Here is a 12,089-nt window from a genome sequence, read left to right as displayed (position 1 = left end):
ACGGCGGTGATGTGGCAGGACAGCTCGGCACTTGGCCTCTGTCTCTCCTTTCTGGCCGAGCGAGCCCTTCCATCGTGTCTCGCGGGCTTTTCACCTTGACGCACCCTGACGTGAACCGCTCTGCAGAGTCGAGCCCCCCCCTGCCTGGGTAGTTTAACCCGCGTCCAAGCCGTCTTTTTGTTTCCCCGCCGTGGCTCGCTCTAGCCTGGCTCTTCGTTGGTCAAGTCATTCCTCTTGCCCAGAACCGGCCGAGACGGACGCCAGCCACCTCGCGGCGGCGACAAAGGCACACATGGCCGCGCCGCGGGCCACGAGACAAATAAGGAGCGGCCGCCGCGAGACAAAGGCGGCAGCGCCGACGGTGCAGCGTGGACAGAAGGTTCAATGTTGGGTTAGCAGGGAACCACGACTGCCAGGGGGGGGCTTTGCCACCGCCGCGATGCCGTGGCGGCTCGGGCTGAATCAGGCTGGAGGAGCCGAGCATCGGGAACGAGAATCGCGAGTGGTGGGCCACGGAGGGGAGGGTGGAAATGCAACGGCCGTTGCGGCAGGGAGTCGTCAAGGTTCAGGCGGCACCCACCCAAGTGGGTTGCAGCGCATACACACGGAAACGTGCCGACGACGACGGGCAGAGAGACGCGGCGTGGTGCTCGGTGGTGTGTGGGCGCTGTGCCGTTGCGGCGTCTGATAGAACACGGAGCCCGCCTCGAGTGGCTTTATGCTCTATTACATGCCACCGGCAGCCACGGCAAGAAGAGAAGGAGAAAACGGCGCACAAACAAGGCCATACGGAGTGGTAGGTATCATGTACAGTACAGTATTTCGCAGGTGAAAAGTCGGCCAGGGGGGACCGCTGAGGAGGGGCCGGCCGGATCTTTCTCTCTCGAGGCCTGCAGAATTTAGCCATTGACGCCGGATCGTAACTTATGCCTCGCTCTGTTACGGGCGGGGCCACGACGAAGCTGCTCGCTTAGAGCCCATACCTCCGGACGACGATGACAGGGCTTGATGTTGATCCATGCTGGCAGCAACCACCATCGTCCCGGCCCCGGTCCGGCCATGCTATCTTCCCCCTGCCGCGTACGAAACACCATTGGTCGTCGGATGCTGCTGCTCCATAAGTTAACTATGCTCGAATCAATCGGTCACGTCATCGATCCACCGCGCGAAGTTGCTTGGTTGATGCGCATTATCGTTCCATCACTCTCATTGTGCATCGCAAACAACCCACACTGCATCGACATGCCAGACCTGACTTGCGACGCTCCTCACAGGTACCAAGCGCGCATCATCATCGTCTTGTCTGCTCAAACCGCTTGCCAGCTACAAAAGGAGAGTGGGCTTGGCTTGGCTGACAGCGGTGCTTGATTAAATGCCCACCACCGCCCGTAGGGCTGGGCGAGCGGGCATTGGCGGACCCGGAGGCACGGGATTTGGAGTCAGCCTCTTCTGCGGCCCTTATTTTCGTGCGTGGGTTGAGTGATGCTGGTTCCTGGCTTCTCGGAGGCAATCAAGACATTTCGGCTCTCAGTTCAAGCCGCGTCTATTGTACCACCACCACCACCCCCCTTGAACACTGCAGATAATAAGCAAGGCATCATTATTATCGTGGCGCCGCAATCTGGCAAGACGACGTGCCAAGAGAGCGAAAAAGGAAAACAACCCGGTCCGTTGTCCCTCCTCCTCGACGTAATCCTCCCTTGCTCGACCTCCCCTCCTCCCCCCTCTCCCCCAACCCCCTTCTACTTGCCCAACTTCCGAGCCTCCACGAGACAACGGGTTTTCCATCACGTCGGCTGCTTCACGGTCAAGCTTCTCGGCCCGCCGACGGCCAGGCTCCCGCGTGTATCAAATCGGCGATCCTGACGTCTGCGCAACACGCGGCAGAAAAGCAGGGGGGGCCACCACGTCTGGACAGCCATCGGGGATTTTCCACAACTCGCGTGCCCCGGTCATGCTGCTGCTGCGCTGATGCATTGTCCGTGCGTATAGATTAGATGAATATCGTGGTCAGGCAGCGAGCAATGACGACCTCGGGCCGACATATATCTACCCTCCTACACCTCTGCCGCCTTGGCCCATTTCGTCAGAACAGGATTGACGGTTCCATGGCTCCCATATGGCCCCCATGTAGGTAGCCGCATCGCGGATGCACCAGAGTGCCTTGACTGGACAGAGCTGGGCGCTCCGCCACCCGCAGTCGCCTCTATCCGCCGGCCATTATTGCCCAGTTCGTCCACGCCCATAATTACTTCGTACATGCATGTTGGCTACAGCAAACAGGACCAACAGCCTGGATATGGCCCACCTCCGGTTAAATAGTACATGGCACGCCCGTCGACTCGCGCCGCGGCAATGTACGCACAGGGCAGAATGCCTGCCCACGCAGAAAACCCTCGCAGAAAAAGTCTTTCAGTTTCCACCCAGTGCCCCCGTCCTCACAGCCTCCAGCCCATCTCATCCACCGCTCGTCTCCCCGCCCTCTCTATAGCATCGGACCAAACGCTGGCGAGTGTGGGCGTATCGAGGTAGCCTCGCGGCTGGAGACGACGACGCCCCGTCTCGCTTGGACATCCGAGAAACGCTAGCTCTTCTCAGGCGTCGCCGTTGGACTGGAACCCAGTAACCTGTCTCTGCCTTAGGACAGGTTGTCGCAAGCCAGGTTACGCAAGCGTGGCACGTGGCGATTCCTTGGGAGACGACGGGGAAATTCACCTGTCCTGCTCCACGGTGATAAGAAGGGGGTCGGCTGGAGGTCCCGACGACGTCTGTTCTGCCTTTCCTGCTTCGGAACGCACACATTCTTTGACTCAAGGAAGTTCGCTCGAGGCCAAGGACGAGACGGAGCTAGCCCAGTCGTTCTCGGGAAGGTGTGAGAGACAACACACCAAGCCGGTCTCCCTCTTGCTCGCCGGGAAAAGGCACTCGCCCTTCTCCTTCATACTCATCGACTCGAAAGCGAGTCCAGGAACCGCAGGAGCTCCCGCTCCAAGCCTCGCCGGCACGGAACTCAACAACGGGGAAAAGACAGAGGGCGGAAAGAGGCAAGAGACCGACCGCGTCAGGGGAACTCGGAGCCCATCGTCACTCCCATCGTCACTCACGAGGAAAGACGGAAACCAGAGCACCGGCTTCCCAAGACGGATCTGAAGAAAGACACCTCCCCCGCAAGCAGAGAACAAGGGAAGGGGGGATAAAGCAGCGACCATGTTCGCCATGCGTGGTCGCCGGCGCTACGCGCTGCTGGCGGCCGGCATGACGGCCATGTGCGTGGCCCTGCTCCTCCTGCGAGACGACGCGCGGGCGGCGCGCGCAAAGGACTACGTCAGCGGCATCGTCGACCCGGGCAAGAGCAAGGAGGCGGCGGGCCCGAGCGCCGTGCGGTACCTGCCGGAGCCGACGTGGACGCCGCCGCCGATCCGGGACCCGATGCCGGGGCTGACGACGGCGCCGGCGGTGCCGGCCTGGAACCGGCCGCGCAAAAACGCCCACGCGCACTACGGGCTCGACTACGCGCCGCCGCTGCTCATCGGCTTCACGCGCACGTGGCCGGTGCTGCTGCAGGCCGTGGCGTCGTACATCGCCGCCGGCTGGCCGCCCGACAGCATCTGGGTGGTGGAGAACACGGGCGGCGGCGCGCACCGGGCCAACGCCCAGGGCCGGCTGACGCTGCAGAACCCGCTGTTCCTCGACCACGGCGTGCTGGCCCGGCTGGGCGTGCGCGTCGTCGCCGCCCCCGTGCTGCTCAGCTTCGCCCAGCTGCAGAACTACTACACCACGCTGGCCCACGAGCACGCCTGGCCCTACTACTTCTGGTCGCACATGGACGTGCTCGTGCTCTCGCTCGAGGACGGGCTCGACGGCGTCACGCCCCCGGCCGGCCAGCCGGGCTACCGGTCCGTCTACGAGCTGTGCCTGGCCGAGCTGCAGCGGAGCCGCGACGGCGGCGAGCGCTGGTCCAACGTCTTCTTCTCCTACGACCACCTCAGCCTCGTCAACCGCGAGGCCTACGACGACGTCGGCGGCTGGGACCCCTTTATCCCCTACTACATGAACGACTGCGACATGCACTCGCGCCTGGCCATGCGCAACTGGACCCAGCGCGACGCCCGCTCCTCCATCGTCACCGACGTCAGCGCCGTCCTCGACGACCTGCGCGCCCTGTATCGCGACCCCTCGGTCGAGCCCGTCTTCACCGACCCCAACCCGCCGCCGCCGGAGCCGTCCGCCGCCGAGGGCAAGCCGCCGCAAGCGCCGAAAGGGGTCGTCGCCCGCGCCCCCCACGACTCGGCGTCCGGCCCCGACGCCGCCGCCAAGGCCTACTTCCTCAAGCTCAAGAGCGTCGCCGACTCCATGTTCCACTACAAGCACGGCGGCCGCGGGCGCAACACGTGGCAGCTCGGCCAGCACGGCGGCCTCGGCGAGCCCTACCACTACCCGGCGCGCGGGCTGGCCGAGGCCGTCGACATCATGACCGAGGCCGGCCGCGAGGTCTTTCGCCGCAAGTGGGGGCACCGCGACTGCGACCTGCTCTCCGGCACCAAGCTGCGCTTCGACGACCAGTGGCGCGTCGCAAAGGACTGGGAGTGAGGCGGGACGAGTCCTTTGCGCTCCTCCTCTTCCCCTCTGTCTAGCCCTGTACCGCCGTTGCTCCTGTTTCCGCCTCTCCAAGGGCGGCAGCTCAGGGAGACTGGGCGTTCTGGGATATAGATGTTGGCAGTTGGGGAGATGGGCGGAGGTGGATGGATATACACAGACATCTTCCCCTTCCTACGACTTCCTCCGTCCAACCACCCATGTCACTTTTTCAACCCTACGACCCCTCCCACCGCCTCTCCGATATACCAGGGGTCAGCGCACAAGGCACCACGCATAGCCATGGGCGGCACGACAATTCCAGGAGGCAAGCCCAGGTCATCACCAGATCATCTCATCTAACTAGAGAACATGAGCACGCACGCCATCAAGGGAGAAGAAAAGACCAGAGCCATCTCTGCGCGGCCACAAGGATGGTATGGGAGGACCTTGTTTACGAAACAGAAGGGATAGACAGAGCCTGACCGACGGCTGCATCCAGTCTCTTGGGAACCCGTGTAAATGCATTGTATATTGAACAATAGACTTGGGTGGGTGGCATGCTCAAGGTGCAGCGTATGGGAATGCGCGACATGGGATGGAATATAGATTCCATTCTTGCCCTGCCGCTCTGCATACCCCGAGGCTGATTTTGGCCGAAATGCCCATCCCAGCTTCAGCCGAGAAGAGTAAGTGGTGCCCGAAAGCAAGCGGCATCTCCTACCCGGGGATCTACAGACGCAAACCTATTGGATTCATGATAAATGACGCATCACTTGGCGGCGCTCAAATACGGTCGCCGACGTCGGCGAACCCCCGCGCCTGCCCCGCTGTGGAACTCTCTCAGCCCTCCGGCCGCTTCTGGCGGCGACGGCGGCGACGGCGGCTCCGTCGGGGGCCGGAGAGCAATTGCCGCCGGCAACGGTCGGCACCAGCATCAGCGTCACCTGGTGCCAAGCCATGACGACATTGACAGAGAGGGTGAAGAGAAAAAACGGTTGGGTATAGTTGCTCCGCGTTTGAGCTTGAGCTAGATACGGAGACGAACATGGTCTGTGTCGCCACCGCCACGTCATGCCGTCGGGCCCGGTCCACTCTTCCACAAGGCCCTGCAGTGGCCAACATGTTCCATTAGCCGCCCAGATTGAGGAGGCACAAACCGCAGAGGCTGTCCTCGGCCTAAAAACTCCAAAAACAAAGATGCCATGTACCCAGGTGCCGGAGCACGAACGCTGTGACAGCAATAGGCCGCAAGGGAGTAGAAGCAACATGAGTAAAACGCCGAAGTGATGCAAGCGACGACGCGCTGGTGAGGATGATGGGGAATGAGGTTGGGGCGTCGCGGGAACGGTTGTTGAGGACAGTGTAGGCGAGTTGCGACCCCTTGCCTTGCTGGTAGGGTCCTGTGTGTCGCAGAGAACGAGAGCGAAAAGGTCAAATAAAACACATTCTATGTGTCTTCTATAAGAGCAGGCGAAGAAGACGATGCTATATCATGGTATCGGACTGTCTTGCCGAGGGGAGGGAAAAGCGCAAAGGAGATGGCGCATCGAGCGCACAGTCGAGGCGGCGCATGGTCGTGGTCAAGCAGATGACGAGAGGCGCGCATGGTGGACGTGAAAGCAGGTGACGGGAGAGGCTCGCGTTGAAGGAAGCACGGCTTCGTCGACAGGGAGGCATGGCAACCAGCGAGGCTCACTTGTGGCCATGGCCCTTGCTCAAGGCGCCCTTGTGATGCCTGCGGGTGCGCTCGCGCCCCCTGCGTTCCTCGTTGTGGCTCGACTGGCTGTGGCCGTCGTCGCTGCCGCCACTGCTGAGGCGGCGACGCTCCTCCTCGTACCAGGTGCTCAGGGACTTGCCGCCAAAGGTCAGGTCGTCGTCGTCGATGACGGTGGGCTGGACCCAGACGTGCGCGTCGAGGTCGACCTCGCGGGCGGCGGGATCGAGGGCGCGCAGGTCGGGAACGAAGTAGTAGTAGGTCGCGTCCGACGACGTGGGCGCCATCATCATGGTGGCGGTGGCGGTGGGCATGGGGCGAGTCGGGCTTTGTGTGTTTGTTGGCGTCGATAGACGGGCGGGCGGTGGGGGAGAGAGAGAGAGAGGAGGCCGGGATGAGCTGAGATGAGATGGGAGACGAGGTGAGTTCAGATGAGACGGGAGACGAGGCGAGTTGAGATGAGACGACCGACGAGACCAGACGGGAGAGAAGAGGCGGTTATATCAAGGCGGGCCGCGTCGGGAGAGTCGGTGAGGCCTGGGTGGAAAAAAGAGGCTGCTTGCGAGATAAACAAAGCGGCGGTCGGGAAAAGCGAGGCGTTTTGTTGGTCGGGCGTGCGTGCGTGTGTGAGAGTGTGTGTATGCGGACGCGCGCGAGGTGTGTGTGTGTGTGTGTGTGTTGTGTGTGTGTGTGTGTGTATGTGCTTGTGTGTGGTGGTGGGTGGGTGTGTTTGTGTAGAACGGAGAGAGCAGACGGGGGAGGGTGGGTGGGAGGCCGGCCCAGGTAGCGCTACCTGTCAAAGGTATGGAGATTTCGAGACACAACACGGCGCCAGATGCCGGATCCGACGAATGCGCAGCGACGACGGATGGGAAAGGTGAAGATGGGCCGGTGATGGTCGAGGCGGCCGGATGCAAGAGGAGAAGGAAAAGAAAGAGGCGGTGGTGAAAGAAATGATGAAGATGGAAAATTGTAGGGGGGGGAAATAGGGGTTCCATCCAGGATCGGGGGGGGAGCTGCAGTCATATAGGAGTACGGAGTACCTGCGGCAGCCAGTAGGGGTACATGCAGGCAATTGTCCATTCAGTTTTTGGCAGCTGCTTCGGAGACACCGGGGTCAAGCCGGGACACGGACCAGTACCTAGGTACTTTACCGAGGTACCTGAGTAGGTAGGTAAGTAGGTAGGTAGGTACAGTAAGTACCGAGGTAGGTAAGCTAGTTGGTCGGGTACCTCTGGTTTGGCCTGGGCAAAGAGGTACCTACCCACCGTATCCGTACCTGCTGTAGGTATGTAGGACTAGCTCTTCGGCTGGTCAGCGGCAATCAGCAGGCGGGCAGGCAGGCGGGCGGGCAGGCAGGCAGGCAACGCCTCGGAGCTGGGATGGATGACGGACGGATGGATGGCATGGACGGATGGATGGCATGGATGGATGGCATGGACGGTGCGTGCCTCGTGCTGATGGGGCTCGTGCTTATTTTCTTCCTTCTCTGCTTCCTTTTCCTTCGGCTTGCCGCTCCTCTGCCGGGGCGGGCTTAGCGCCGTCGGGCCCCGGCAAGCCAGATAGCGCAGAGCTGGACTGCTGCCTCTTTTACGGAGTATTGGTATTGGATTCCCTTTCGTCTCTCCATCTCTTCTCCCACAAAAGAGCCCGTAGTGATTGCCCTGGAACCGACGAGAGCACGAGTCGTGTCCGCCGTCGATCCCGGGCACCTGGCAATCCGTCATCATCATCGCCCAAGATCCCTGCTGGGCCCTGTGTGCAGCTCGAAATACAGGGGGGGCTACCTCGGTCCACAGTTTCCACAGTTGCGTCTTGTCCCCACTCGCACCACACCGCCCGCCCGGGCCGGACCAGGAGGTACAGTAGGTACATGCCCAGGTACTTTGACCGATATGTATCCGTTCTTTGGGATGCAAAAAGATGAGACAATTGACCACCCAAGAAAGGTATTCGACAAGAGGAGGAAACAAAAAAAACCCAATCTTCGCCGCACATGTATCGTGTGGCTGCTGCAAATTCCCCCGCATGTACGGAAAAGGGGTCAAGTGTTTTCCTGCCTAATCAGCACTTCTTTTTTTTGGTGTCCGTTGGTGGGCGCAGTCGGAGAGTGTTTGCCTTCAGGCCGTGTAGTTAGTTGGTGGTGCCCCTTATCGCCGTGCACCTCACCACCAACAGAGCGAGTCGCCTCGCAAGATGCAACGCCTATCCCCGGCGTCATCACTGCTGCGAGCGGTGTCGAGATAAATTACAGTTGGTCCCTACATGGCCGCCCGTCACGGATGCCGTGCCGATCGTGGCCATCCACCGCGCCTCACCTCACCTCACTTGGCTCACCTGCGTCGTCCACCCGGGCTGGACTTGCATGTCTGTCACACGGCACATGTGCATGCATGCCTCTTCTTGGCAGATTCGACAGCCTCTCCCGAGGCCACCAATCGTCGGGGGCCCCTACGCTATCAGTCCCTCCACCACAGAGGAGAGAGTGTGTGTGTGTGTGTGTGTGTGTGTCAAGTCAGCCGTCAGCACCCGACCGACACTCCGCCCCAGCTGCCGCGGCCAGGCTGCCTCGTGCGTCCCGCCTCTCGACATGGCCTTGGCTGTTGGGTTTGCGGCTTACCCTCGTCACGAACATGTCACCCTCGCACTCGGTAACACGGCCAACTTGATCAAGGCGGTCGAGCAATCATCGATACGCATGTACACGTCAACCATCACCAGCACACACAGCCAACTCGCACCTCGAGACAATTGATAATGTCGAAACAGCCTTCTACAGTACATGGCTTCGACGTGCAGGACCCTCCCAAAAAAAAAGGCCCTGCGTGGCAACACAGACAGACCCTCCCTCCGTCCCTCCTCCTCCCCGCCTTCGGCATCCCGCCCGCCCGCCTGCCCGCTCACCCGCCGCACGGTCCCCGTCTGCCGAGACGTGCAAGGGAACAAGTTGTTCTTCTCTTCTTTCCTGTCTTGTCCTATTTTTTTTTTTTGCCGAGATCGACGACGACGACCGGGGGGCCGCCCGAGGTCCCGTCACGCACATACGGAGTACACACACACACACACACATACACACACGCACACAAGGCGTAGGCACTGACAGAGACAAGAGACAGTAGAGACAGTTCCGGACTTCCTAATCAAGCCATGGCCAGAGAAGCGCCGGCCCCCAAGCCATCACGCGTCCGTCTCGGGGCCTTCAGCTTCCCAGTCTGGCAGCTCGTCTCTTACCACGCACGCACTCACTCACTCCCTTCCTCTCTGGCCACGACCGTGGCTCGGCCGTAAAGGAAGACGCCGTCGGTCAAGACAAAGCCGGATGCTCGAGTGAACCACGTCTCAAGGCGATACCACCTAATTATACTCTAAATCATACTCCCTACTGTCACGACCCTGGGCGCCAGCGTAGAGCCGCCAGCGCAGAACCTCACCAGTGTCACGTGCCCAAGCAGCATCACGTGCCCACGCGCGACCTCGTGTCTATATAAGGGCCCGCTCGGGGCGCCAGCGTAGAGCCGCCAGCGCAGAACCTCACCAGTGTCACGTGCCCAAGCAGCATCACGTGCCCACGCGCGACCTCGTGTCTATATAAGGGCCCGCTCGGTCGTGTAGTCTAGTCTTCCTTTCTTGCTCCTTAGCTTTGAGTCTTTGTTCATAGTGCCAATACATCTTTATAGCCGTCAAGGCTCGTATGTGCCTGGCCGTAACACCTACTCCCTACGCACTTCGTAACCGTGGGACGTGATATTGATCAAAGTGTCAAGTCCCGTCTCGCATGCCACCATCCATGCTCCGAGCAAGACACGCATGTGCCGAACGGCGCCCATGCCCATGGATCCGAGCACCAGCGTCCGCCGCCCCCTTTGCACACGTACCCCCCGCTTTCTTTTCCCATTGTGGATGCATGTCCCGGCGATCCCTTCGCCTGACAGTGGCAGCCTCCCCCCCCATTCTCTGCAGACCGGCCGGCCGGATTCCGGGTTTCCCGTCCCAGTCGCCGGTGAATTTTCCTCATATGCACGCAAAAGCCGGTCAAGCTGCAAAGAAGCACTCGCTCGCTAATTAGCCTTGGTCCTCCATCGTTGTCTGAAGTCTTCGTCTTCCTCTTCTTTTGCTGCTTCCTCTGCTTCTTCTTCTTCCATTTCCCCTCACGACGCTAATTATCTATCCGCGGGCACCGCCGTCGTCGTTCCGCGCCTCCGTCGGCCGACCGGCCCTATCCGCCCCGGCGGTCTAGTCAGCCGACGGTCGGCGCTGCAAGACCGAGCTACAGGAGAGAGGGAAAAGAAGCATCACGAGCCTTTTTCCGTCTCCCCCCCCGCCTTTTGCGGGAGTGTCAGCAGCCCCCCCTGCTTGTCCGCCCCGACGCCGCCTTTCTCTCTCCTCTTCGCTTCCGAGCCCCTCCTCTTGCCCATTCTTTCTCCCCCATCGGGTCGATATGGATTACCTGTGAGACAAGAAAGTTCCCCATCCACGGCTATTGTTGCCTCTTACGGCACAGCATGGCAAGGTAACAAATGGACTACTGTACAGTACAGTACTGTACATGGGTCGATGCATGTAAAAGTGCCTCATCGTACGCATCTTGGCACAGAATCGGGGGGGGAATCGGCCACCATGTCCGTCGTCGTCTGGCATCAAACGTCTCCATGCATGAGCATACACTCGTACAGTACATATCTTGGCCCGCATCGTCGACAAAGTCCATGACGCACAGAGGGAGGGACGCGCAGACAGTCTTCCGACGACGCCCCTCGCCACCACAGACTGGCTGCCTTGGCTTACCCTGCCTTGGCTTACCCTGCCTGGGCTTACCCTGCTGTGGCCAGTGGCGACGACGCCGCACACAAGGTCGAAATGACGACGCCGTTTGTCTACTGTAGCAAGGGGTCAGCAATGACAAGGTCAGCCGAGGTACGAATAGCAGCCGCAGATGCATGCCAAATCCAAGCATGGCCTTTGGTCGCTCCCCATCCCATCCGCCTCCTCCTCCTCGGCATGTGGCCATGATGTCATGGACTCTCTCGATGCAGCAACTCAGTAATTAATTCAACCGAAAATGACAACCCTGTTTGCTGGTTAACAGAGAAGGAAAATGAATGGCGGGGGCATCCGATATCTTCCCATGAAGCTTGTGGAGGAGGAAGCCGTCAGGACGTGGTGAGCCATGCTCCAAGCCCGACAAACGCCCCTGATCCATCCGCTCTCGAGCACAACGGCTCCATTGGTGAATTCGGTTGCTTGATTTGACTACATCCTCGTCTGATGACTAACATCATGAATACATTCATCCAAACAACGCTTTGATCCCCCATGAACCAAAGCCCTCCATCCCGTGACATCTGCTCAAGTGTCGTCCATGCCGACTCCAGTGCCTTCACCACCGCGGCGTCGCCCGTCCAAAGGCCAGTCTGAATTCAGCCGCGTCAAAAGGCAGGCCGTCCTCATCTGCCTACTCGAGGACATCCAGTCATGCATGGCCCGTCCAAAGCCAACCCAACGTCGGCAGCATCAAAAAGCAGCCCTCTCGTCTGCCTGCCGGAGGACATCCTGCAGACATTGCTGAAAATTCGTCAACCTCGGTATCCCAACGCCGTACATTTTCTGACATCTCCAATCCGGCTTTTCTCAAACTTCAGAATTCAGTGGTATCTCTCAAATCCACCAGACGCCCTGCGCAAAGTGCTCGCAAATGTCGTTTCGGCCGTCGCGCTCTGATCAGAATCATGTCCGTTCAACTCCGCGCAGTCTTGAAAAGAAAGAAAAAACACCATGTGGCAAAGCGTCCGTCGCCTTC

The 12,089-nt window shown here is 60.3% G+C and overlaps 2 protein-coding genes across 2 annotated transcripts; one reads left to right on the top strand and one right to left on the bottom strand.

Annotated features, from left to right (window-relative positions):
• Positions 1 to 3,216: 3,216 nt before the first annotated feature.
• On the top strand, positions 3,217 to 4,590 carry HRG_00440 (uncharacterized protein; the record flags this gene model as incomplete). The annotated part of the gene is made up of 1 exon (XM_044858911.1): positions 3,217 to 4,590. One exon carries the CDS (start codon positions 3,217 to 3,219, stop codon positions 4,588 to 4,590), a length of 1,374 nt encoding a protein of 457 aa, XP_044725311.1.
• Positions 4,591 to 6,270: 1,680 nt separating this feature from the next.
• HRG_00439 (uncharacterized protein) lies at positions 6,271 to 6,606 on the bottom strand (the record flags this gene model as incomplete). The annotated part of the gene is made up of 1 exon (XM_044858910.1): positions 6,271 to 6,606. The coding sequence occupies one exon, from the start codon at positions 6,604 to 6,606 to the stop codon at positions 6,271 to 6,273; it is 336 nt and encodes a 111-aa protein (XP_044725310.1).
• Between the last annotated feature and the right edge of the window lie 5,483 nt (positions 6,607 to 12,089).

Source organism: Hirsutella rhossiliensis (genome assembly GCF_020360975.1).
Source record: "Hirsutella rhossiliensis strain HR02 chromosome Unknown scaffold00001, whole genome shotgun sequence".
Classification (NCBI taxonomy): Eukaryota; Fungi; Ascomycota; class Sordariomycetes; order Hypocreales; family Ophiocordycipitaceae; genus Hirsutella; species Hirsutella rhossiliensis.
Note: the sequence above shows the minus strand (reverse complement) of the source record. Positions and strands in the feature narration are given on the sequence as shown.